Genomic DNA, 25695 nt, shown 5'->3' on the forward strand with positions numbered 1-25695 from the left:
GGAATATATAGCACCTTTTAGGACTTCAAACAATGGCTGTACACTATAGTGAGCTGTATATTTTGTACTATATTAGTAGTTTTTGAGTAGGCTTGGTCGTGCGATTACAGTGTCAACGAAAAAAAAAGCGATGCAAGAAGGTGGTTTCATTCGTAGAAGACGTACAAGAAGTACCAAGAAAAATGTTAACTACAACGAACTAAGCGACGATGATGCAGGTGTGAAAAATTCGAAATCTTCGGATCTGAAAAGGGAGGGAGAAGACGTAGTGGACATCCAAGACGTCGAATATCTCGACGATGCCACACTGGTAAAGACTCCTGACGAGGGCGACGAGGACCGCATCATAGATCTGACGGCTTCCGATAAAGAACGGACCGCCACTGATGATGATATATTTTTGATCAAGAGTGAAGACGATAAGATAATAGAACCTAAGAACGAGCTAGACGGCTCCGATGATGACGAACCCCTAACGAAAAAAAGGAAAACCGCTAGCAAAAGGAAGAAAAAACCCACTACCAAAAGGAAGCCACCCAAAGTGACTCCATATGAAAGGAACACTTTGCGGTTATACGAAAATCATCCTGAACTGAAAGATGTTTTTTCAGTTTTGAAACAAGCGCCCCCCTACGTAGCCCAAAGGTCAGAGCAACCCGATGGTATGACCATCAAACTGCTGCCCTTTCAACTGGAAGGGCTTCGTTGGCTTATATCCCAAGAGGAAAGCATCTACGCGGGCGGTGTCTTGGCAGACGAAATGGGTATGGGTAAAACTATTCAAACCATCGCTTTGTTAATGAACGATCTGACAAAGTCTCCCTCTCTAGTGGTCGCCCCAACTGTGGCGCTGATGCAGTGGAAAAACGAAATAGAACAACACACCAAGGGACAACTGAAGATTTACATATACCACGGTGCCTCAAAGGCCACCAACATTAAAGACCTAAAGGACTATGACGTTATACTGACCACTTACGCAGTCTTGGAATCTGTGTTCAGAAAGCAAAACTACGGATTCAAAAGGAAAAATGGGCTTTTCAAGCAACCTTCCGTCTTGCATAATATAGACTTTTACAGAGTCATTCTGGATGAGGCGCACAATATCAAAGATAGACAAAGTAATACCGCCAGAGCAGTGAACAATTTGAAAACTCAAAAACGATGGTGCCTATCGGGTACCCCCTTACAGAATAGAATTGGTGAAATGTACTCTCTGATCAGATTTTTGAACATCAACCCCTTCACAAAATACTTTTGCACCAAATGTGACTGTGCCTCGAAGGACTGGAAATTTTCGGATCGCATGCATTGTGACCACTGTAACCATGTCATCATGCAACACACCAATTTTTTCAACCATTTCATGCTGAAAAACATTCAGAAGTTCGGTGTAGAGGGCCCCGGGTTGGAATCTTTTAAAAACATCCAAACACTGTTGAAGAATATCATGCTCAGAAGAACCAAAGTTGAAAGAGCAGATGATTTAGGACTCCCCCCCAGAATCGTCACTGTCAGGAGAGATTTCTTTAACGAAGAAGAGAAGGATCTCTACAGAAGTTTATATTCTGATATTAAGAGAAAATATAATTCGTTTGTCGAGGAAGGTGTTGTTCTTAACAATTATGCGAACATTTTCACCTTGATCACAAGAATGAGGCAGCTGGCAGACCATCCCGATCTGGTATTAAAGAGATTAAAGAACTCTACCAACGACGATCTCGGTGTCGTAATCTGTCAATTATGTAACGACGAAGCTGAAGAACCCATTGAATCTAAATGTCACCACAAATTCTGTCGCTTATGCGTTAAGGAATACGTGGATTCTTATATGGAAAACAACAATAAACTAACTTGCCCTGTTTGCCACATCGGTCTCAGTATCGATTTGTCTCAACCTGCTCTAGAAGTAGACATGGAATCCTTCAAGAAACAAAGTATTGTGAGTCGCTTAAACATGAGCGGCAAGTGGCAGTCGTCGACAAAAATCGAAGCGTTGGTGGAAGAACTATACAAATTGAGAAGCAACAAAAGAACAATAAAATCCATTGTATTTTCCCAGTTTACAAGTATGTTAGATTTAGTGGAATGGAGATTGAAAAGAGCTGGTTTCCAGACAGTAAAGCTTCAAGGTAGCATGTCTCCGACGCAAAGAGACGAAACAATCAAATACTTTATGAACAACATTCAATGTGAGGTTTTCCTCGTAAGTTTGAAAGCTGGTGGTGTGGCCCTGAATCTTTGTGAAGCTTCTCAAGTATTCATTTTGGATCCATGGTGGAATCCTAGTGTAGAATGGCAAAGTGGTGATAGAGTACATAGAATTGGTCAGTACCGACCTGTTAAGATCACCAGGTTTTGCATTGAAGATAGTATAGAATCAAGAATTATTGAACTACAGGAAAAGAAGGCGAATATGATTCATGCAACAATTAACCAAGATGAAGCCGCAATCGGTAGACTGACCCCAGCAGATTTACAATTCTTGTTCAATAACTGATACGTACCTTCCTATTTGGCCAATCTTTATGTTATTACATGAGTCTAAAAATGAAGGCAGTCTAACTCTCTTATAATTTTTTTTACCTTACATGATATATTTTATATAATGTTCATTATTAAGCGGCTGCAGAACTTCCACGTGCACCAGCCCCTGAAGCGACCAGGCTGATTTGTGCTTGAGTTAGTTCTATACTTGGTAATGGGATTTTGTCGTTGTGAGTTGGTGGAGGTAAAAATCCAACTACGTTTAAAAATGCAATGTAAATACCAACATTTTCCGATGTAATTCCCATTCCATCAGACCAATCAGCACCTGCCCATGCTATGTCTTTCTTCAAGGATACCACAGCGTTTCTATCGTCCAATTCTGGAGCCTTGGTGCTTTGAGGAAGGTTGTCTAAGACCATGTGTAACAAAGGATACAATGCATTATCTTCATTTCTGTCAATAACAGATGCTTCCAACGACTTTTTCCAGTCAGAATAGTCTTCAACATCAACATCATAACCATAATCGTGCAGAGTATATAAGTAATCTTTGAACAAGATTCTTGGATGACCTGTGACTTGTGCCACAGTTAACTCACTATCCTTTGGTGGGTTCAAAGAAGTGGCAACGACAACACGGGCCACATGATCTACTGGAACCATATTTACGGTGTTGCTGATATTTGGAATCTTGCCCAGTTGAACTGAGCCTTTCAAAAATCTTAATAAGAAATCATCTGTGTTTGAGGAACCGTTTGTAGATGCACCTGTTACGTAACCTGGTCTGACAATACACCCACGTAGCCCTCTTTCACCTGCGCGTCTAATGAGGTATTCCGCAGCCCATTTAGATTGGCCATATCCACCACCGAGCCCACTTGCAGATTCCATCAAATCATCCGATTCTAAAATACCAGATTTTCCTTGACTGACAAGTTTATCAGAAAGCTTGTAGAAATACTCAGTATCAAGCGTGGAAGTGGAAGAAACGAAATCAAAAAACTTTGGCTTCCCGACGGCCGCTAAACTCATCACATTAATCGTGGAAATGACATTAGCGTCCCTTAGTTTGGCGTATGGATAAACCCAGTGAACTAAAGCACCATTATGAATGATTACATCAACTGTGTTTGCCAAATCTGTCCATTTCTCATCGGAAAGTCCGAATTGTTTTTTTGATAAATCACCTAACACAATTTCAATACTGGAGGAAAATTTGTCATTCCAGGTTCCGTATGTGACACCTGCTTTGTGTAATCTTTCGAATGCTGACTTCTCATCTTTAGCCCTCACATGAGCTAAGACTCTGAAGTTATAACTCTTTAAAGAACGGTTCAACAAATCTGCTAGGATATAAGAACCTAAGAAGCCAGTTACACCAGTTACGAACACATTAATAGTGGTTTTACCCTCAGCATTATTAGGTTCAATAAAAGGTTCACGTGATGGATAAGAGCTTGGTAGAGTTTCAACTAATTTTTTAGCATCTTCTGAATAATCTGCAGTAGCGGTTGCCTTTGGTTCTTCTTGAGATGACCCATCAGATGTTTTGATTCTACTAATTTCTGCAGCAAAAGCCCTTATAGTTGGATATTTAAAAATTGTCCCCAATGGTAAATCAATCTGCAACTTTTTCTTCAAGGTGAAAATCATCTTAGTAGCCAAGATAGAATGGCCACCCAAGTCGAAAAAGGAATCATCGGGCGATACAGAAGCTGGCTTGGTAGGTAATATCTCCAACCATAAGTCTCTAATTTTACGTTCTACATCGGTAAATTCAGAGTCATCAATTTCAGAAACAGTGTTCTCTGCAACCGAATTTAGTTGTTTAGGGGTTGGGAACTGAAGTTTGGGCTTGTCCACTTTACCATTTGGATTCAATGGTAAACTATCCAAGACAACAATTAGGGAAGGCATAGCGTAACTGGCAAGTCTTTTCTTTAAGAAAGTCTTGATATCTTTGGCCAACAGATGATAACCAACTAAGCCTTTAACTATTGGGTCAGATGCAACTTGGCTTGGAATATCGCTTTGAAATTTAGATAGCTCTTCTGGTTTATCGAATCTTGGGACCATAAATGTAATCAAAGTTGGTTCATTATCTGCATTTTTGCGAACCAAAGTAATATTTTCTCTCACTAAGGGATGTTGAGAGATATGTGTATCTATTTCTCCTAGTTCAATTCTAAATCCACGAATTTTAACTTGATCATCAGCTCTGCCGCAACATTCACAGTCACCGTTTGGTAAATAACGACCCAAGTCACCGGTTCTGTATAATCTGTCTCTTGGGCCCAACCAGAATTGTCTCCAAGGTTCACCACTATTCTTATCTAGGAAGTTCCAGTGGTTTTTCTCAACAAACCAGTTGTCCACAAATTTTTCTTTATTCAAGTCTGGCAAACCTCTATAGCCTTCAGCTAGACCACCAGCACGAACATAAATTTCACCAATTTCACCAATACCACATATTTGAGTACGATCGTTCCTATTGACAACTAATAATTGGACATTTAACATACCTTTACCCGCTGGCATAACATCTTTCAATTTCTTCAAAAAGTTTGGATCATCATTTCTTGATTTGACTTCAAAATACGAAACAGCTCGCTGCGTTTCAGTTGTACCATACATATTAACAATACGACAATTTTCAGCCAAGGTTTGTAACCTCAAACAATCACGTTTTGTCAAAATGTCACCGACAAAAAATGCGTGATGCAATTCGGGGAACAAAGTTGTTGCCTGAGCAGTAAGCAATTGGCCCATGGCTGGTGTCAAATGGGTCACAGTACATCCGTACTTACCCATCCATTCAGCTAAACGACCTGGTGTACCTATATCGTCTTGCGTAGGAACATATAATTGGGCACCTAAAAATAATGGGGTAAACATATCTCTTTGGATTGGATCATGTGCAATACCACTTAACATTGTAAACTTATCGTTTTGTGATAAGTTGAACTGTTTGGACATCCAATTGAAATAGTAAGCCAAGGAGAAATGTCTACCAAGAACACCTTTAGGAATACCTTCAGAGCCTGAAGTAAAGGACAATGTTGGGTTAGAGTCTGGACCTACCACCACACCTGATCTGGTATCCTTTAAATGTTCGTATGCGGCTAAAACGTCTCCACTCTCATTCAATTTCCCACCTTCAATGGCACCATTCTCTTGAATAGCAATAGAGTCAATTCTAGACACGATGTCCAGTTCATCCTTGATGTAATCCTCCACAAATTGGTCCAATTGGCCAGCACTTCTAATAACAATCAACCCACGGGGTTTAGCTACACCTAGGTAAACTGTTTGTCTAGCTGGAGGGTATGCAGGGTCAATGACAGAGAAAGTTGCACCAGCTTTCAAGACACCCATCACACATACCATTAGATCGACACCTCTTGAAGAGTAAATCATCACGACATCACCTCTTTTGATGCCTGTCTCGATTAAGTAATGTGCGACTATATTAGAAGTGCGGTTGATATCTTGATAAGTAAAAGAGCGCGACTTGTCTGAATTTAATGCTGGAGTTTCTACCACACAAGTTCTTTCTGGGAAAGCTTCGGCGTTATCTTGGAAAATATCATGAATGCAGCCCACAAAGTCGCACCAGCCCAAGTTCTTTGTTGGGTCAGGCAAACAGTTTTTAGAAGATGCAGTGATCAAAGAAATCTTAGTTATGCAAACGGATGGGTTACTTAAAGCGGCAGTCAAGTACTGGGTGAATTGGTCCGCAAAAATGCTTACTCTATCACTTGAATACAGCAAGCTGTTGTAAATCAGGTTTATGACATGTGTATTATTGCTAGTTTCTAAATTCAAAGCAAAGTCCACTAAATGGTGTTTAAATTGATCTAGTTTGAAATCTTGGTTCTCTAAAACGGCCAAACGGAATAATTGAGGTGTTCTCTCCAAATCTTGATTACGCTGAATTTTTTCAGCCAAATCATCGAAAGAGAAATCTGCTTCAATGGACTCAAGCTGACTTAACTCATCGGTTATAGTAGAGTACAACTCAGTAAACGATAATGTTGGTTGAATGTTAAATCTTAATATCTTGTTGTTGGCAATGTAGAGAACAATGTCATCATCACCAGTTACTCTATATATCAAGGCAGCCCATACACTTAAAGCAACGGCGTATTTGTTGGAAAAACCATCATGAGGTACATCGAGTTGAGGGACTTGTAGGGAATATGTGGCCTGCTTTGTATAAGGCTCTTGTTGTGGGCGTAAAAAATCATGTGGTAACACTGAAAGGGTTGGATTGTCCAATTTCTCTGTCCAAACACTTTCGTTAGTCATTATTCAGTAACTTCGGGGCGAGGTTTTTATATATTTTGGGCTTCTTGCTAGGGTCACAAGAGGAGACGTATGTATAGTGAAATATTATCCTACTAACTATTTGCCACTTATATATCTTGACCTGCTTCCAGTCTGTTTTAAAGTATACCTTTTGTTTGAATATAGTCAAGTTTGATGGTGCCTCAACACTGAGTCACACGCGAAAAACCGCCGGAATTTTCTTGCACTAGACTAAGGCGGAATTCCGCTGGCAAAAAAGTCTGACATTTTTCCTCAGTAAAAATGCAGCGCTTTTCTAAAAGAGTCAGTAAAAGAAGATCGTGAGACCAGTCATTAATAGAAAGGAATATAGATGTAGCAAAAGAAAAAGAATATATACTTACATATAGACGTGTCGGTATAACACAAATAATTGGATGAAAAGCATGAGGAAAAGCTAACCTGCATTTTTCCACTTAAAAAGCTCTACCCATGGGTGAGAGTAGTTGTTTTCCTTTGTAGTAGTTGATTGTCTTTTCAGCTCTGGTTGCAACACCAGTTGCTGTAAAATCAAAAAGTTTGTAGATATCAGGCCCCTTACCCGAACGGCCAAACTCATCAAGACCGAAGGATTGATGGGCATACTTCCCCCAACTTGCGGTGGCTAGCACTTCAAAGGACATAATTGGAACGCCATCTGGCAAGATAGAGAATCTATATTCTTCGCTCTGTCTATCAAACGTGTAAAAGTCAGGCATGGAGACAACTCTTGCCTTAATCTTTTTAGTCTCATATAATTGCTTAGCCGCGTCTATAGAGATGGAGACCTCTGAACCAGTTGACGCTAGAATGATATCCGGATTTTCAATGTCATGGACCACATAACCACCCTTCAAAGCCTTTTCAAAAGAGGAATGTTCTAATTGGGGGAGAGTTTGTCTTGACAAGGCCACTACAGATGGTGTGCGCTTCGATTTGATGGCGGAATAGTATGCGGCGGAAGTTTCGTTACCATCAGCTGGTCTCCAAACATGCATGTTGGGAATAGCTCTCAAGTGGGCTAGGGTTTCAATGGGTTGATGGGTGGGACCGTCTTCACCCAGCCCAATAGAATCATGCGTTGCCACCCAAATAACAGGATTACCAGACAGGGCGGCTAATCTAACGGCACCGGCAGCGTAAGAGACAAAATTTAAGAAAGTGCCACCGTATGGCTTGTAGTTAGCACCAAAGGCGGAAATACCGTTCATTATGGCGCCCATACCGTGCTCTCTAACACCGTATCTTATGTACCTCCCAGCGTAATTACCAAGTTGGGTAATTGGAGGCTGGAAGTCTACCGCACCTTCCCATCTCGTTAGGTTCGAAGGTGTCAAATCAGCAGAACCACCAATCAGCTCAGGTAGCACTTGAACTAGGTCAGTCAATACCTGTTGGGATGCCTTTCTTGTAGCCAAGGCTTCATCATTCGGGGTAAAGCTGGGCAAGTGCTTCTCCCAACCTTGCGGCAACTCGCCATCCAATCTCCTTTGCAGTTCCTTACCCTTTTCGGGGAATTTGGTTTTGTATTCTTCAAACATCTTGTCCCATTCTTCATTGAGTTTTTGACCAGGCTCTACTATAGTCTTTTTGTAGTAGTCGTACACTTCCTGGGGCACCACAAACGATTTGCTTGGGTCGAACCCCCACCTCTGCTTCAATTGTTTAACATCATCTGGTTTCAAGGCAGATCCGTGGACACTTTCGGAACCCTGTTGCAAAGACCCATATCCAATCGTAGTGGTGACTTTGATTATAGTAGGCTTATCCTTAGATAGCTTCGCCTTTTCCAGAGCGCTGGAAATGGACTCCATGTCGTCATCACCCTTGTCGACTTCCATGACCTCCCAACCATAAGCCTCGTATCTTTTCAAAACGTCTTCGTCGAAAGAGTAAGAAATCTTACCGTCAATGGTAATGCTATTGTTATCGTAAAACGTAATCAGATTACCCAGTTTCAAATGACCGGCTAAGGAAGAAGTTTCTGAAGCAACACCTTCCTGTAAGCAACCGTCTCCCACAATCGCAAACGTATACGAATCGGATATGGGGAAGCCTTGCTCGTTGTAGGTAGCCGCGAAGTTAGCCTGTGCAATAGCCATACCAACAGCGTTAGAAACACCTTGACCCAAAGGTCCAGAGGAAACTTCCACTCCAGGCGAATGAAACTCAGGATGTCCTGGAGTCTTCGAATTCACCTCTCTGAATTTCCTCAAGTCTTCAATGGTGTAGTCGTATCCTAAGAGGTGCAGCATAGAGTACAGAAGAGCACATGAATGACCGTTCGATAGGACAAACCTGTCTCTATTGATCCAGTGCTGGTTGTCAGGGTTACAACGAAGTTGCTTGAAAATTACATGGGCCACAGGCGCCAACCCCAGAGGTGCACCTGGATGACCAGATTGTGCGCTCTCCACTTGGTCTACGGAAAGTAGTCTTAAAGTGGAAACAGCAAGTTTATCAATATCGGAGAATTGTGCCATTGTCTTTCTTGGTCAGTCTCAAGTAAATATGTAAGCTGTGTATGATATAGTCAAGCCAAGAAACAGAAAGAAGAAGAAATGATCAAGTCAGTAAAAACGAAACACCCCACACATGCTTCTTCTTTATATACTCAATCATGAATCAATTTTCTTTCACAGCACTAAAAGCTCCCTCCCTATATCCGACACTCCTTATTTACCACACACCTCTCAACAAGGAGAACATCAAGTGTTCCTAACCAGCTAGCTACCCTTTAAAGCTGGGGAGATGAGCTTACCATTCTGTCATCGCCAATAAGAGAGGAAAACAAAGAGCAAGGCATGATGAAATAAGGGCCACCCAAACATGTCCGGACAATGACGTTATTCCGCGCATATTCCGCGTTTTGCATAGCGCACTGCATATATCTATGTGCCATTCGAAATGGACAGCCCTAGCAAAAGAGGGAGGGGCAACGTTACTCAAACACCGCTAATAACCATAGCGTAGGTGGTCGAAACATCAAGAATAAGGCGAACGGGGTGCTTGTAGAACCGACCGAGATGAATGCTTGCTCCACTTCCCCCCCTCATTTCCCGGTGATGAATGCACACGCTGGTGCATTCACCTTGCCACCAAGACTGCAGCACAAACGTATGCACATTCTTGCATACCACGCCAGCAACGTTAGTATAGACCCGCCAGGCGTACTCTCTCGCGACTGGGCCTTGTCGTAAGACTACACCCGTGCACCCACTAAAACACCCATACATTTGATACACCCACACCTACATGAATAACCGCCAACGCTGTCTCGAAGAGTGTCGTATAAGGGGACGTGGCGCCTTCTGGTCCCATCAGAAAAAGAAAGGGGAATGCAAGATTTTGGCAGAAACCTCAAGAAAATTTTTTCCTCTTCGAATATGCAGTATGCAAGAAATGATCGAGCCTGTGGTTAATGATATATAAATTAATCATTTCCATCGCCTTCTTTTCTCGTGTCGCTCGTTCTAGTGCTATTTCCGGCTTTTTCCCTCTTTTTTTCAACTTCCTTTTTTCTCTTTCTAATATATAAATTCTCTTGCATTTTCTTTTTTCTTACTTATTTATTTCCTTCTAAATTTTATTTTTGAACTGTTCTCAAAATATAAAGATAACTAAACTATAACTAACTAAACATGGGTAAAGAGAAGTCTCATATTAACGTCGTCGTTATCGGTCATGTCGATTCTGGTAAGTCTACCACTACCGGTCATTTGATTTACAAGTGTGGTGGTATTGACAAGAGAACCATCGAAAAGTTTGAAAAGGAAGCCGCCGAATTAGGTAAGGGTTCTTTCAAGTACGCTTGGGTTTTGGACAAGTTAAAGGCTGAAAGAGAAAGAGGTATCACCATTGATATCGCTTTGTGGAAGTTCGAAACTCCAAAGTACCAAGTTACCGTTATTGATGCTCCAGGTCACAGAGATTTCATCAAGAACATGATTACTGGTACTTCTCAAGCTGATTGTGCTATCTTGATTATTGCTGGTGGTGTCGGTGAATTCGAAGCCGGTATTTCCAAGGATGGTCAAACCAGAGAACACGCTTTGTTGGCTTTCACCCTAGGTGTTAGACAATTGATTGTCGCTGTCAACAAGATGGACTCCGTCAACTGGGACGAATCCAGATTCCAAGAAATTATCAAGGAAACCGCTAACTTCATCAAGAAGGTTGGTTACAACCCAAAGACTGTTCCATTCGTCCCAATCTCTGGTTGGAACGGTGACAACATGATTGAAGTCACCACTAACGCTTCTTGGTACAAGGGTTGGGAAAAGGAAACCAAGGCCGGTGTCGTCAAGGGTAAGACTTTGTTGGAAGCCATTGATGCCATTGAAATGCCATCCAGACCAACTGACAAGCCATTGAGATTGCCATTGCAAGATGTTTACAAGATCGGTGGTATCGGAACTGTGCCAGTCGGTAGAGTTGAAACCGGTGTTATCAAGCCAGGTATGGTTGTTACTTTCGCCCCAGCCGGTGTTACCACTGAAGTCAAGTCCGTTGAAATGCATCACGAACAATTGGAACAAGGTGTTCCAGGTGACAACGTTGGTTTCAACGTCAAGAATGTTTCCGTCAAGGAAATCAGAAGAGGTAACGTCTGTGGTGACTCCAAGAACGATCCACCAAAGGCTGCTGCTTCTTTCAACGCTACCGTCATTGTTTTGAACCATCCAGGTCAAATCTCTTCCGGTTACTCTCCAGTTTTGGATTGTCACACTGCCCACATTGCTTGTAAATTCGACGAATTGTTGGAAAAGAACGACAGAAGATCTGGTAAGAAGTTGGAAGACCATCCAAAATTCTTGAAGTCCGGTGACGCTGCTTTGGTTAAATTCATTCCATCTAAGCCAATGTGTGTTGAAGCTTTCAGTGAATACCCACCATTAGGTAGATTCGCTGTCAGAGACATGAGACAAACCGTCGCTGTCGGTGTTATCAAGTCTGTTGACAAGACCGAAAAGGCCGCTAAGGTTACCAAGGCTGCCCAAAAGGCTGTTAAGAAATAAGAGTAATAATTATTGCTACAATATAATATTTTATATACCTCTTATTTTATGTATTAGTTAATTAAGTATTTTTATCTACGTACTTACAATCATTTCTTTTTGTTACATATTGTGGAACCTTTGTTTTCACGTAAAGAGGTAAAGTTAATATTCCTTCAAGATAATAATGTATCTGGAAAATTTTAAGAAAAAAAGAGAGAAGATGTGACTTATTCAATACTAAAAATAAAGAAACTCAGCGAAGAGTGGCCACATCATCCAAAGAAACCATGTCAGCGTATGTATAGGCTTGAGGATATATGCACTTGTCAAATGTATCTTTACTAACACTATTTACATTTCACATTATTTGATTGGTAAGTACAGACTGTATTTTCAAAATTTACCCAGTAGACCAGGGAACAAAGAAAACTATACCAGATTGCTCTTAAAACACATCAATCCCAACAACAAATACGTTATAAATCCATCATTGCCCCTTCCCAACAACAAACTACAAACTACTGCACAACCCCCCACGTTATTAGATGACCAAATAGGCCTAGTAGAACTCTCCATTTCACGATCTTCCAAGATGTCCAACCAAGGATTTCTGACTTTTGCCAGTCATGTTGATGCAAACAAGTTCTTAACCAAGTACACCACGACAGCACTGAAGATTCAGGGACGTAAAGTCAAAATAGCGGCGGCCCGTACGAATTCGTTATTGGGGCTTTCAATGGAAATGCAAAATAAAGATAGTGGTAAAAGCCCCCATTCGACCTTGAAGAAAGTGCTAAGGACCAGAAAACTCAAATCCAAATTACGCAACGATGACACTTATGCAAAGAAATGCAAGCTAAAAAGGCAAATAAGACGTCTAAAACATAAATTGAGATTGAAAGCTATAGATGATAGTGAATTTAGTAGGATTGTCAAAGAGTTTGAAGCCCGTAGACTACAGGAAATGGAGTCCCAACGAGAAAAACCAAAAGAATTGCAAGATTTTTCGAAAGAAGCCAGAATCTCAAACACAATAGAGAATCCACCGAACAAAGTCTTGCTTGTACAAAATTTACCAAGCGGCACTACAGATGCGTCATTATCACAGATACTTGGAAACGAAGCTCTAGTCGAAATACGATTAGTCAGCGTCCGAAACCTAGCTTTCATCGAATACAAGACTGTTTCGGATGCTACAAAAATCAAGAATCAATTGGGTCCCGTTTACAAATTGAAAGACAACGATGTTACCATAGGATACGCTAAGTAGCTTTTTCGAACATTTCACAGTGCACAGTGCACCTACTCCAACATCAATCGAACAAAACAACTTTATTCATGATAATATGTATTTACAAGTTGAATAAATAAATAATCTGTTCTTTCTATTTACCAAATAATACAGTTCTCATCGCAGTAAAAATATTTTCATTTTTCTTACCTTCAATTTCATCTATCAACCGCTGATAATAACGGGGATTGCCCGCAGGTTTGTAGAGTTTATCGCCAACATTATAATAGTTTCTGAACTTATTGCTCATTATAGTGCTTAGAGCATGGATTTGCTGATTGATACTTTCCTCCGTAAATTTTTCATTGGATACGCTATTTTGAATCCTGGCTAACGTCTCTTTATTAAGCCCCAGCGGCCCCGAAGTTCTATTGATAATGCTTTTTATTTCATCTAGCGACGGCTTCTTATCTTTCACAGATTTTCCCTTATCGTCCACACTTGGTAGACCTGCTACACGTCTAAACCTCGATACCTGTACCTCCTTGAATGTGACTAAATGAGGTATACGATCCTTTGGATATTTCTCTAGTAAATTAACTAATTTCTTGGCCGAATCTCTGACTGCCTGAGAGGAAGACATTTTTTGGAGTTTATTATGAAATACAACGTTTGCTTTGGACTTCTTATTCAACAACGAATCCTTTTCTCCTTCCAAAGATTTATGTTGTATGTAAAACTTGATATACGTTAATTTTTTTGGCCCCTACAAAGGCGGGAGCTTTCACTTTTCCATGACATGAATTTTTTCACATTTCCGCTATATGCAGATATCTACGAGAATTATCTTTAACCGGAAGACATATATATTTATATATATATATATAGAGGTAGTAACCATCACAATTTCAGAAAAAGAACTTTAAGGATATTAGGAAAAGCTTGTTTCATTAATAAGGATTCATATGCAGATTTAGTAAAAGAAAATAATTATGAACCTACTATATGTACATATATATATTTTTCTTTCTTTCGTTCTTTTTTAATTTACACGGTTGGTGATATATAGAGGAAATTAAGCTGCATTTACTTACTCAGTTTCAGTTTCAGTTTCTGCTTGAGATACAAAAGGAGCCAATTTCTTGGTACCTTCTTCCCAAGATATACCATTGTAAGTGATATTACGGATGGCTTCAATCACATCTTCAACAGAACCTCTAACTTGCTTGGTAGAATCTCTTTCTCTCAAAGTGACGGAATGATCCTTAGCTGATTCGAAGTCAATGGTGACACCGAATGGGGTACCTAATTCATCGTTACGGGCATATCTTTTACCAATGGAAACACCAGAGTCATCAATCTTGAAAGGAATTTGAGATTTTCTCAAAATCTTGGAAACTTCGGTGGTAACAGGAACTAAATCTTTATGATTGGATAGGGGAACCAACAAGACCTTTGTAGGGGCAACTAAAGGTGGGAAAGAAAGGACACCTCTGGCATTGTCTTCAGGTCTGTTCCAGAAAGAATGTTCAAAAACGGAGTAAATAATACGGCCAATACCGAAAGATGGCTCAATAACACTTGGAACGTATTCTCTGACGTGTTCAACCTTTGTTCTCTGTTCAATCTTAACCAATTTGTCATCCAACTCGACTTCGCCATCAACGCCGTCGACTTTTACAGTAAACTTACCATCGGCCTTTAAAGATGCAGCTTTGGCGGCTAGATCATCTTGCGACATATTCAATAAGTGTGATTCAACCTTTGGTGCATCTTTTCTGAATTTTGGACCAAATAGTTTTTTTGTCAAATCGATCTCCCATTTTGTGACTTCAATTGGGTTTTCTAATTTTTGTCTAACGACCATTTTTTCTTTGGTCTTTTTGGAGTGAACGGTCAAATCATAGGCAGATCTGTCGGCGCAACCAACACATTCAATCCAGCCGTAGGAGGTTTTCAGTTCACCATCCCAACAGTCGGCAGCATAATGTGCCATTTCATTGCCCATATGTTGACGGAATCTTAATTTGGAGTCGTCAACACCAATTTTCATTAAGAATTGGTAAATTCTAGCAATAAAGTAACCCAAAGTTTCATTATCAACCATCCTTGAAGCAACGGCTTCACCAATTGTCTTTACAATTGGTTCAGTAGAACCAGCTTCTTGGACGTCACGGGGTAAAAAGGAAAGCTTAATGTCTTTGATTTCATTGAATTTTGGATGGGATTTATCCAATGGATCAACGAAATGTTCGATTTCAGCCATCAAAAATTCACGGACTCTCAATAGACCAGCTCTTGGAGAAATTTCATTTCTGAATGATTTACCGATAGAAGCAGATGCAAAAGGAGTCTTACTATTGTTAAATTCTAACAATTTGTTGAAATTCAAAAATTGACCTTGGGCAGTTTCTGGTCTCAAGTAACCCTTCAATTGTCCAGATGGGCCGATAGCAGTTTCAAACATCAAGTTGAAAGCTTTTGGTGGTTCTAAAGTCTCACCAGTGACTGGGTTACCAATATCGTATTTTTCCATCAAATCGCCTAATTCTGGACCAGAGTAACCGTCAATCTTGGCCAAAGTTTCTTCGTATTCTTTGACAACGTCATCATCTAATTTAACAGCCTTGATTTGCTTAACCTTCTTCTTTCTTTTCTTCTTTTCAGCGTCATCCTTGGCAGCGGCATTGGGGTCTTCGACTACGCCTCTAGCTTCCTGATCACCTTTTAAACGGGCTTCCAAAACCTCTTCCACCAAATGGTCAGCTCTGAAGATTTCACCGGTCTTTAAATCTCTACACATCCAGTCAGAAAACTTATCAACATGACCAGATGTCTTCAACACTTCATATGGGGTCAACATAGTACAGTCAACTTCTAACATGTCCTCTTCTAGGATAAAGTGCTTTCTCCACGCATCAATGATATTGTTTTGGAAAGCACAACCAGGTGGACCATAGTCGTACAAACCGGAAACACCACCGTACAAGTCAAAAGCTGGGGCATAAAAGAATCTCCCTCTCAAAATACTTTCAAGCTGTTCTCTGCTGAATGGAACAGCGGCTCTAGCCTTTTTAATATCTTCCACACTCATTCTTCTAATCTTAACCGACTTTTTAACAATCTGAGAGTAAAATCGTCTACTGATATTAAAGAACGACAATTTTTCTTAAAAAATAGCACGAATGCAAATAAGGAACCGAGCCAAAAGAAAACTTTCAAATAAATGAACAGATTTCCGAATTTCAGCTGCAAGTAACAAATTATGTATACAAAGTATAAGATAAGTGTCGCAACAACGATTCAACACTCGAGAAGAGTAAAAATTTTCAATTTTTTTCGATTGCGCTGAAATATTGCGAGGCGTAGAAAATGATCATTATAATTCCAGCTCTTTATTATGGTCCATTAGAAGGTATTACTATTATGAAGCTTAATTTCTCTTCCTTACAACTATAATTCTACTATGCCAGTTATATTTGAATTCAGATATGGGTTGTTCCGAGAATACGAAGTAAAGGGCGGTTCTTGATCATTGTAACACGAATATTGCGAAAGCGTTGAATGAATTCTCGCAACGATGTCGTCGTCTACATATATGTACATATATGTACTGTTGTATATACAAGGGCTGTTTAGATAGTATCCAAATAGACACACCTGAAGTTTAAGCTCAGAAAGAATATAAATTGGTGGAAAATAGAAAAGTAAGAAAAATAGATCTCATTTATTTCTTATCTTTCTTCTTATTGGCCAATTTACCTGACTTAATCTGTTGTTCACCATCGTCTAGTAGCGATAGGTAGTCATCCATACCAAATGCTTCTTCAACAACTTCCTTTTCCTCTTCCTTTTTAACTTGTGCTTCTTTTTCACTCCCTTCGGGAACGTTAGGCTCTCCAGAACCAGAACCAGCAGATGCTGTATCTACGGAAAACATAGAACTGTACCTCTTTTTGAATTTATCCAGACTACCACCAGAATTAGCATCCACGATCACCAGATCATCTCTACTAGGGTTCCATAATGGGTTGTTTCTTTGGTCTTGAATCAATCTAATCTCGCTCTTTGGATACTGTGACCTGCGAACAACTACACTCCCATCACTCAACTCCATTTTAACATCGAATTGGTGATAAATGGCCGGTCGAGATTTCCCCAGATGAATTTTTTTTGCAGGCCTTCTTGGTAAAGTGATTCTTGAAGAACCAGGATATGACCCCGTGGAAGCAAACCGCTTCCCGAATATGAACTTCAACATCGACACTGGAAAATTTGGCGTTATTTTGCTTTAAAGCCCTGAGGTTCTGCTAGCCTTCCTGACTTTTGAGATAATAATACCCTTTTCATTCCAAAGCTGTGTGGTTCATACAGAGACTGCGTGAAAAATCGCTCTCTACGAATTGATGAAAAGCAATATTACCGTTATTAATACTTTGTTGGGTTGTACTTGATACTACAATGAAAAGAAAATTATCTACTACAAATTGGCCTCATTGACAAATCCCTTAAGATCCCTTTTCATAGTGGCGGCCGTTTTAGGATCAAGCCTAGCTATTCTGTTGATAATATCTTGGAAACTTGCTGTTTTGATATCGAAACCTTCTTGCTCTTCTTCATCTGCGTCAACATCATCGTCTGCATTTGCCGGTACCTTCAAGTTTTGATTGGTATCCATTTCTTCATTTTCTAAGGCGGCATCATCTGGCTCCTCAGTTATAGCGTCATTATCGTCATCATCATCGCCAACAGCAATATCGACGTTCGTGATTGAAACCGCGGATGACCCTTGAGTACCGACATCCATATCTATATCCCCGTCTGCGTCTAAATTGTCGTTAACTCCCGTGTTGTCTTCCTCTGAATTCTTGTTTTCTAGCACCATGGATTCTTTAACAAACAACATTGTTTTAAAGTACTTCAATTTATATTTGTTGTATTCATAATTCCCTTGGACCATGCAACCAAGTTCGTACTTCACTATCCTTCTCATTTTTACCAAGTCTAATTCTTTGAACCAACCCGTCAATTCATTTGCCTTATCTAAGTACTCGACATTACTAAAAACCTCTGCGATATTCGGCTCACTGATTAACAAATCAATCTGTAACATCAAATACCACGGTATTCTTTCCCCGTCAAATTTAAACCTACTATCAATATCGCCTGGTGTGTCAGATTCAAATACTAAGGGTGGTGGTTTGGGTACATTTTTTTTCACTCTTGGAGAAGACAACAATTTTCTTTCAATCTTAAAATATTCAGTTTGATATTGGGCATATTCTGGAGAACTTCTAGGGTCTGTTCCAAATTTAATATATGTGTTTCTCCAAGGCCCCATCGTGAAACGGTAAGATATGAGTGCTAGTGCTATCTTAATGGTATGGTGTACCTTTTTCGGGACAATCCCATCAAGATGTCTTTTAACCCAAATGGGCCGTTTAGCAAATAGCTCACTTAGAATTTGTAGACATTCCTCCAGCGATTGATAAAAGTTGGAATCACTTTTAGTGCCTGGATAAACTTTCGTTTTCTTCGCCACGTCGAAATCATTTAGCAACTGTTCGTGGGCATGGGATGGAATAACACTCTTCTCACTTAGATCGTGGACAAATAACTGATAGTTTTTGATGTATGTTCCCTTGACTTCAGTAACACCGTTTTTCTTCTTTTTTGCGAATGGATTAGCTTTATATTTATACAGTAAAGGAAACCCAACCATTGATAATTTAGGTGGTGGTGGTAATTGGAAGTCCGTACTTGGTATTCTAACGCTACGGTCCAAGACCAAATTCCCGATATTTTCCTGAGGTTGAGAGTCATTATCTGGTACAGAATTGACAAAATTTTTGAAGTTATCCCACTCCAAGGAACCAAAACTACTTTTGAACTCTTTTGCGGAGGGGACATTGTCTAATTTAATTTGAAAATCTGACATCTCTCTAAATTTAATAGTATTATCTACTATGGAAACAGGAGTGACTCTCAATTTATTAGAATTTTTCAGCGAAGTGATTGAATCTTTAAGACTATTATTGTTTTTGGCTAAGGTTCCCTTGGGCATTGTGACTTTTAGTATTACAGATTCATCTCTAAAGGGAACTCTTTTGCCAATTATAGGGTGTTCGTTAAAATACGTTTTAGAGCCGTCTCTATCGTAACCTTCGTTTAAATATAGTTCTAGGCCATTTTGAGATTCGATAGGGCCATGTTCCTTGAAGGCTTCCTTCACTTTTTCAATCCCTCCACACATTCTTATGGCTTTTTGTATACTAGCGTGCTTTGTGGAGACATTAAGCGGCAATTCCAAACTTGGAATTCTAGGTAGATCTAATGTAAATTCATCTGCTATTACCGGCGGTGCTTGATCGGCGGCAGAATCCGGAATTGCCGAAAGGGTCGCAAGAGGTTCTTCTGTACCATCCGATGACATTCCTGTAACTTCGAAGCTGTTCTTATTATTCCGCTTATAAGACTTATATCCTTTCCCTCTTGTATATGCCTCTTCCGTTTCGTTTTTGATTTCTTATTTACGTACCTTTTTTCCTTACATCAATAGAAAACACGGAATCGAACTAAAAAAAGTATGTCAACTCAAAAGTTAAATGAATTTGAGAAAGAACCAAACGTAAACTGCAAAAAAAAAAATTGAAACTTAAAGAAAGCGTGAAATTCTTTGTCATGTATATAACATATATGTATTATGTTTCATCCAAAAGGACCACTCTGTTTTCTATGACATAATAAAGCATAATAAAAAACTTATGATGATGACATTTTCGAATGATTTACTTTTTCCAATGACCAGCTAATTGTCCTTTCTATAAACATACATAGACACCTCAAGAGAACGTTAAAAATGTATAAAGAAAGGAATTGAAGGAAATAGGAAGTGTGTTTACACTAAACCTCTTTCTCTCTCTAAGCGGGTCTTCATTTTATTGAACCAATCTTGTAGCGATTCGCCTTTTCTATTCAGTACCACAATAATGGCAGTCATGTTGTCGAACCCAACACCAGTATTGCTATTTGCCTGCGCTATTCCGTGATCAAGCAATTTCGTTATTATAGCATCCAACTTCGTTCCTGACACTAGGTGGTACTTTATAAAATGGATCAGTTGTTTGTTATTATAAATATCCCATATACCGTCACACGCTAACACTAAAAACTCATCTTTAGTGTAGTCGATTTTATGCATCAGTACATCCGGTTCAGCAGTGACTTGCGCTTCTTGCGGCGGAGTCCCGCCGGTTAGATGTTGAGTAACATTTGTTAGTTTTGTTCTTCTGTGTGGATATGTGACACCTCTTTTAAATTGGAAATCGCTAAATGCTCTGCTGAGAGCCAATACTCCGCCCACTCTGCCAAGGGAAACGGTGCCTCCGTTATCGTTTATACGTATCAATTCACCTATGTGTTGCGGCTTATGGTCGAAAGACATTGTCTTTATACCATTGGCCTTTGAAGAAAGAATACATCGCGAATCACCACAGTTGGCTACGTATAGGGATTCTTCGTTTATGATACATGCGACTACGGCGGTAGATCCGCATGAACAGTTGGCAAAATGTCGGTATAGCTCTTCATCTTGTAATATAAAAGCGTCCTTAAGAATTTGAGAGACCAACCCTTCCAGAGTTTTAAAAGATCTTTTGAACTTGGAAGCATCATTGTTCGTTGAGGAAGTATAATGATGGTTTTCAAAACTGTAGGCAATCCATTTGATCAGGCCAGCACTGGTGTCACCATTACCATTGTTGTTACCATTACCGTCGCGATGGTGGTGGCTCCCGCCTAAAAATTTGGAACAGTCGTCACCACCGTGGCCATCGAAGACTGCAAAGACATTCAACGATAAAGTTTCGTACTTGTCTATGAACGGATTGAAAAATCGTACGTATACCGTGGAGTTTTCATTTCTGATTAGGTGTGCATCTTCTTGAGTCAAACGATATCCCTGCATAGACCCCACACAATTGTAAAATCGCGGGACGACGCCAGTCGAAGCCTGGTTGTTTTTATATTCATTGTATTCTATAGTCTTCTCAGTCAAAGGGTGAGAAAGTAGCTGACCCATTTTTGTCTTTCCAATTGGAGTTGCTTTTTAAAGTGACTATATAGGGGAATAGAGAGGCAGAAGGGCGATGGGACAGAGAAAAGAGGAAGTGATGGATAGGAAGGAAGGGGAGGCAGTTGAAGGACGGGGCAAGCGGTGTAAAAATAAACTGGAGTTCTAACTGTTTATGTGACTATCTTCGTGAAATCGCCAAGCAGTCAAATGACGACAATGGGAAAATGTGGGATGATTTATGGCTTTTTTTCTTGATTTCATTTTTCCTTTTATTCATGCTCTTTCGAAGAAAAGATCAGCGCGAGAGAAAAAAAGGCCTATACGGTAGAAACGGTTGTATGTGTGCAGGTTTAAAGAGGTGCCTTAGATGGGCTCGCGAACGTATAGAGAAGGACATGGCGTTTCAGTAATGTTATTTATATAATGTTATATAAAACGTATAAGGGTAGAACAGTAGAAATAAACAGAAAGGAGTCAAGGCAGAAAAAAAAACATGGGAAGGCTGCGTCGAGAGATCTTTCAATTTTTGATAGCGGAAGAGCTTGTTGAGTTCGATGACGTGGTGTATAATTCGTGTACGAAATTTTCACCCCAGAACGCAGAAGTGTACTTCGAGATGTATTTGTATAGCTTTTCCCAGTTGACCTCCTTCTTTACATCAGGCAAAGTCAAAGCTTCGTTGATGGCATCAGATAGGTCGTCGGTGTTCCAAGGATTGACGATGATGGCGCCGTTCAAGGATTGAGCGGCACCAGTGAATTCACTCAGAATCAAAGAACCCTTCTTTTCTTCTTGGCATGCGATGTATTCGTAAGAGACCAAGTTCATACCGTCACGGGTGGAGGAGACCAAACACACGTCACTTACGGCGTATAGGGAGATCAGCTCTTCAAAGGGGATGGACTTGTGCATGAAATGAATGGGGACGAACTCCACGGTACCGAATTGGCCGTTGATTCTGCCGACCAATTCGTTGACCACAGACCTCAGGTACTGGTACTCTTCCACGTCCCCACGACTGGGCACTGCGACCTGTACGAGGACGACCTTGCCCCTCCACTCCGGATGCTCACTCAGAAACACCTCCATGGCGTGCAGCTTTTGCGGAACACCCTTGATGTAATCTAGTCTGTCGACACCGACTATGATCTTGCAGCCCTTGAAGGTCTCTTTCAGTTGCTGGATTCTCTTTTGAACAGAGTCCTTCTTCAACCCGTCGGTGAACTTGTCCACGTCGATACCGATGGGGAAGGCCCCCACGTTAACGAACCGGCCCTGGTACTCTACCCCGTTGGGCAACGTGTTCACGTTGAGAACCCTCTGCACGGAGGAGAGGAAATGTCTTGCGTAATCGTACGTGTGGAACCCGACCAAGTCACAACTCAAGACCCCCTTCAGTATCTCTTGTCTGACGGGCAAGATTCTGTAGATTTCACTGGATGGGAAGGGCGTGTGCAAAAACCACCCGACCTTGACGTTTTGCAGACGCTTTTCCTGGATCTTGACTCTCAGCATCTCAGGAACCAGCATCAAATGGTAGTCGTGCACCCAGATCAAGTCATTATGGTTCATGATCTTGGCAATCTCGTTGGTGAACGTCTGGTTGGCCTCGTTGTACGCCAACCACGCATTCTCATCGAAATTGATCTCACCTGGGTGGTAGTGGAACAACGGCCACAGAATCGAGTTACTGAACCCGTTGTAGTGCAAGTCCGCAATCTCGTCGCTCAGGAAAATGGGCACCGCGTTGAACTTCTCCAGTAAATCCTTCTTCACCTGCTCCTTCTCGTCATCCGGAATCTCAAGCCCGGGCCATCCGAACCACTTGAAAGTATATGTCTTCTTCAGCCCCTCCAGCGCCGTCACCAGACCCCCGGACGACATGGCGTACTCGTACTGGCCCGTACTGCTGTTCTTGCTAATGGTCACAGGCAGTCTGTTAGAAACCACAATGATGTTGCCCCCTGAGGACGAAGTCAGCTGCGCTTTGGCATTGTCTGTAGTCATAATTATGTGAGTATGTGAGTATATGAGTGAGTGAGTGAGTGTGTCGGCTTGTTTGCTTGTGCTTGCTTATATCTGTACTCGTTGTGAGAAGAACGTCTGAAAACCCAATTGACAACACAGAAGAACACCAATCCTGACTGAACTCCACCTCCCGCCTGCACGCTCCACCTCTCTATATATACTCAACTCGTCCATATATCTAAATGCGTCTTAGAACCTCAGACTAGTTTGTCCCTGGACGCCCCCTGAGAGCCCCTGCCCTGCCCCACCCGGCGGGGTCACCCCTGCAGCCCGCCAGCGAGGGGTCTCCGCCCACGGCCCGCGCCCAGGGGGGTTCTCCCTTGGGCGATCCCCTTATAAGCAGCGCTGACGTACTGGACGGTTGTTGGCATCTTTTCATTTTGCTCGTGCTATGATATGGTGTTGTTGGAATGGACAGGACAGGATAACGCACCAAGATGCTCTCTACCCCTGACAAACAACAACAGCAACAGCAACAGCAGAAGCAAAAGGAACAACACAGCTCGTTCAACTACGCCCACGCGTGCAAGTGCATCGCAGGGTTCTTCGTAGTCGCGGGCGTCGTGTTGATGTTCTTCGAGACCGGAATTGACCCTCAGCAGAAGCTGCAGGTCAAGCAGATGCACCAGCTGAGCGGCGTGTCTGCCGCATGAAGTGGGTGTGAATCTTCTTCAAGGTACGGGATTATGCATATATAGGTGGGTATACGTACGTAAAAACAAATATACACACATGTAGACATCTATATACGTTTAAAAGCTCAGCTCTCAGATTCTCGGATCTTTAGACTTCACAAAAAGATAAAAAGCGCGAAAAAAAAGAGGCTTCTTGCGCGGCACCATCCTCTTAGATCAGAGATTCCCCTTTGTTGGCGTCCTTCTTCTTACCGGAGCTTCTTGCGTCCGCGTCTTCTTCGTCTTCGTCCGCTTCGTCTCTGGCTCTATCGTAAAACTCGTCGAGAATCTTGGGGGAGATTCTATTCAACATCTCCTTAGGGTAGATTCTTAGCAAACTCCATGCCTGGTCCAAACTTTCGAAAACAGTTCTGTCCTCGTAGGCGCTTTGCGAGATGAAAGTTTTTTCGAACTTTTCCAAGAACTCCAAGGACAATTTGTCTTCGATGGAAAGGGCTTCCTCACCGACGACGGCCTTCATGGCGGCAGCGTCCTTACCGATAGCGTACTTGGCGTACAATTGGTTGGACACGTCACCGTGATCCTTTCTGGTCATACCTTCACCGATGGCGGACTTCATTAATCTACTCAATGAGGGCAAGACGTTGATAGGTGGGTAGATACCCTTGTTGTGTAGTTGACGATCAACAAAAATTTGGCCTTCAGTAATGTACCCTGTCAAATCCGGGATAGGATGGGTGATATCATCGTTGGGCATCGTCAAGATAGGTATTTGGGTGATGGACCCGTTACGGCCCTCTACTCTACCAGCTCTTTCGTAAATCGTGGACAAATCTGTATACATGTAACCTGGATAACCTCTTCTACCTGGAACTTCCTCTCTAGCAGCGGAAACCTCTCTAAGCGCGTCTGCGTACGACGACATATCAGTCAGGATGGTCAAAACATGACGTTCCGTTTGGTAAGCCAAGTACTCTGCCGTGGTCAAGGCCAATCTTGGGGTGATGATTCTTTCGATGGTAGGGTCATTGGCCAAATTCAAAAACAGCGAAGTTCTTTCCAAAGATCCATTTTCTTCGAAATCTTGTTTGAAAAATCTGGCGGTTTCCAAATTCACACCCATAGCAGCAAACACAATGGAGAAATTCTCTTCATGACCATCATGAACGTCCTTGGTGGGTCTCACCAAGCCAGCTTGTCTACAAATTTGCGCAGCAATTTCGTTATGTGGTAAACCAGATGCAGAGAAAATCGGAATCTTTTGACCTCTGGCAATAGAGTTCATGGTATCGATGGCAGAAACACCAGTAGAAATCATTTCTTCTGGGTAAATACGGGCATAAGGGTTGATAGGGGAACCGTTAATGTCCAAATAGTCCTCGGCAAACACTTTAGGACCATTATCAATGGGTCTACCAGACCCATCAAAGATTCTACCCAACATGTCTTCAGACACAGGAATTCTCAAACTTTCACCGGTGAATTCCACAGTAGTCTTCTTGACATCAATACCAGAAGTCCCTTCGAAAACTTGCACAATGGCTCTATCACCTCTGATTTCTAGGACTTGACCTTGTCTGACGGTCCCATCGGGCAACGTCAAGTTCACAATTTCATTGTAACGTGGGAACTTGACTTTTTCCAAAATGACCAATGGACCGTTCACACCACTGACCGTATTATAGTTCAATCTAGGTTTCACTTTGAAGCCTTGCTCCACAGCTCTCTTGTTTATGTCAAACAACTCTTTATCAGACAAAACCATCTCTGTAATATTTTTCACGCTTGGTACACTGTCTGCTTTCACAATCGCAATCTTGTTAACAATGGTTGTCTATCTACATTCAACTTACTTAGTCCTTTATCTCTTATCCTTTTCTTTCAACGGGGTGAAAAAAAAAAAAAAAAAAAA

The 25695-nt window shown here is 41.2% G+C and overlaps 12 protein-coding genes across 12 annotated transcripts; 3 read left to right on the top strand and 9 right to left on the bottom strand.

Moving 5' to 3' along the window:
* Positions 1-130: 130 nt before the first annotated feature.
* On the top strand, positions 131-2500 carry RAD16 (DNA repair protein RAD16; the record flags this gene model as incomplete). The annotated part of the gene is made up of 1 exon (XM_018364350.1): positions 131-2500. The coding sequence occupies one exon, from the start codon at positions 131-133 to the stop codon at positions 2498-2500; it is 2370 nt and encodes a 789-aa protein (XP_018223151.1).
* Positions 2501-2618: 118 nt separating this feature from the next.
* On the bottom strand, positions 2619-6797 carry LYS2 (L-aminoadipate-semialdehyde dehydrogenase; the record flags this gene model as incomplete). Its single annotated transcript, XM_018364351.1, has 1 exon — positions 2619-6797. One exon carries the CDS (start codon positions 6795-6797, stop codon positions 2619-2621), a length of 4179 nt encoding a protein of 1392 aa, XP_018223152.1.
* Positions 6798-7252: 455 nt separating this feature from the next.
* On the bottom strand, positions 7253-9298 carry TKL2 (transketolase TKL2; the record flags this gene model as incomplete). Its single annotated transcript, XM_018364352.1, has 1 exon — positions 7253-9298. One exon carries the CDS (start codon positions 9296-9298, stop codon positions 7253-7255), a length of 2046 nt encoding a protein of 681 aa, XP_018223153.1.
* Positions 9299-10456: 1158 nt separating this feature from the next.
* Positions 10457-11833, top strand: TEF2 (translation elongation factor EF-1 alpha; the record flags this gene model as incomplete). The annotated part of the gene is made up of 1 exon (XM_018364353.1): positions 10457-11833. The coding sequence occupies one exon, from the start codon at positions 10457-10459 to the stop codon at positions 11831-11833; it is 1377 nt and encodes a 458-aa protein (XP_018223154.1).
* A 269-nt stretch (positions 11834-12102) lies between these two features.
* On the top strand, positions 12103-13085 carry MUD1 (Mud1p; the record flags this gene model as incomplete). Its single annotated transcript, XM_018364354.1, has 2 exons — positions 12103-12110; positions 12200-13085. The coding sequence occupies 2 exons, from the start codon at positions 12103-12105 to the stop codon at positions 13083-13085; spliced, it is 894 nt and encodes a 297-aa protein (XP_018223155.1).
* Positions 13086-13200: 115 nt separating this feature from the next.
* CBP6 (Cbp6p) lies at positions 13201-13689 on the bottom strand (the record flags this gene model as incomplete). The annotated part of the gene is made up of 1 exon (XM_018364355.1): positions 13201-13689. The coding sequence occupies one exon, from the start codon at positions 13687-13689 to the stop codon at positions 13201-13203; it is 489 nt and encodes a 162-aa protein (XP_018223156.1).
* A 447-nt stretch (positions 13690-14136) lies between these two features.
* On the bottom strand, positions 14137-16140 carry GRS1 (glycine--tRNA ligase; the record flags this gene model as incomplete). Its single annotated transcript, XM_018364356.1, has 1 exon — positions 14137-16140. One exon carries the CDS (start codon positions 16138-16140, stop codon positions 14137-14139), a length of 2004 nt encoding a protein of 667 aa, XP_018223157.1.
* Positions 16141-16773: 633 nt separating this feature from the next.
* Positions 16774-17307, bottom strand: MRPL36 (mitochondrial 54S ribosomal protein bL31m; the record flags this gene model as incomplete). Its single annotated transcript, XM_018364357.1, has 1 exon — positions 16774-17307. The coding sequence occupies one exon, from the start codon at positions 17305-17307 to the stop codon at positions 16774-16776; it is 534 nt and encodes a 177-aa protein (XP_018223158.1).
* Positions 17308-17526: 219 nt separating this feature from the next.
* Positions 17527-19479, bottom strand: TFC1 (transcription factor TFIIIC subunit TFC1; the record flags this gene model as incomplete). The annotated part of the gene is made up of 1 exon (XM_018364358.1): positions 17527-19479. The coding sequence occupies one exon, from the start codon at positions 19477-19479 to the stop codon at positions 17527-17529; it is 1953 nt and encodes a 650-aa protein (XP_018223159.1).
* A 465-nt stretch (positions 19480-19944) lies between these two features.
* Positions 19945-21126, bottom strand: PTC4 (type 2C protein phosphatase PTC4; the record flags this gene model as incomplete). The annotated part of the gene is made up of 1 exon (XM_018364359.1): positions 19945-21126. One exon carries the CDS (start codon positions 21124-21126, stop codon positions 19945-19947), a length of 1182 nt encoding a protein of 393 aa, XP_018223160.1.
* Positions 21127-21639: 513 nt separating this feature from the next.
* Positions 21640-23127, bottom strand: TPS1 (alpha,alpha-trehalose-phosphate synthase (UDP-forming) TPS1; the record flags this gene model as incomplete). Its single annotated transcript, XM_018364360.1, has 1 exon — positions 21640-23127. One exon carries the CDS (start codon positions 23125-23127, stop codon positions 21640-21642), a length of 1488 nt encoding a protein of 495 aa, XP_018223161.1.
* Positions 23128-23994: 867 nt separating this feature from the next.
* On the bottom strand, positions 23995-25548 carry VMA2 (H(+)-transporting V1 sector ATPase subunit B; the record flags this gene model as incomplete). The annotated part of the gene is made up of 1 exon (XM_018364361.1): positions 23995-25548. The coding sequence occupies one exon, from the start codon at positions 25546-25548 to the stop codon at positions 23995-23997; it is 1554 nt and encodes a 517-aa protein (XP_018223162.1).
* Between the last annotated feature and the right edge of the window lie 147 nt (positions 25549-25695).

This window comes from Saccharomyces eubayanus, chromosome IV (genome assembly GCF_001298625.1).
Source record: "Saccharomyces eubayanus strain FM1318 chromosome IV, whole genome shotgun sequence".
NCBI classification, from domain to species: Eukaryota; Fungi; Ascomycota; class Saccharomycetes; order Saccharomycetales; family Saccharomycetaceae; genus Saccharomyces; species Saccharomyces eubayanus.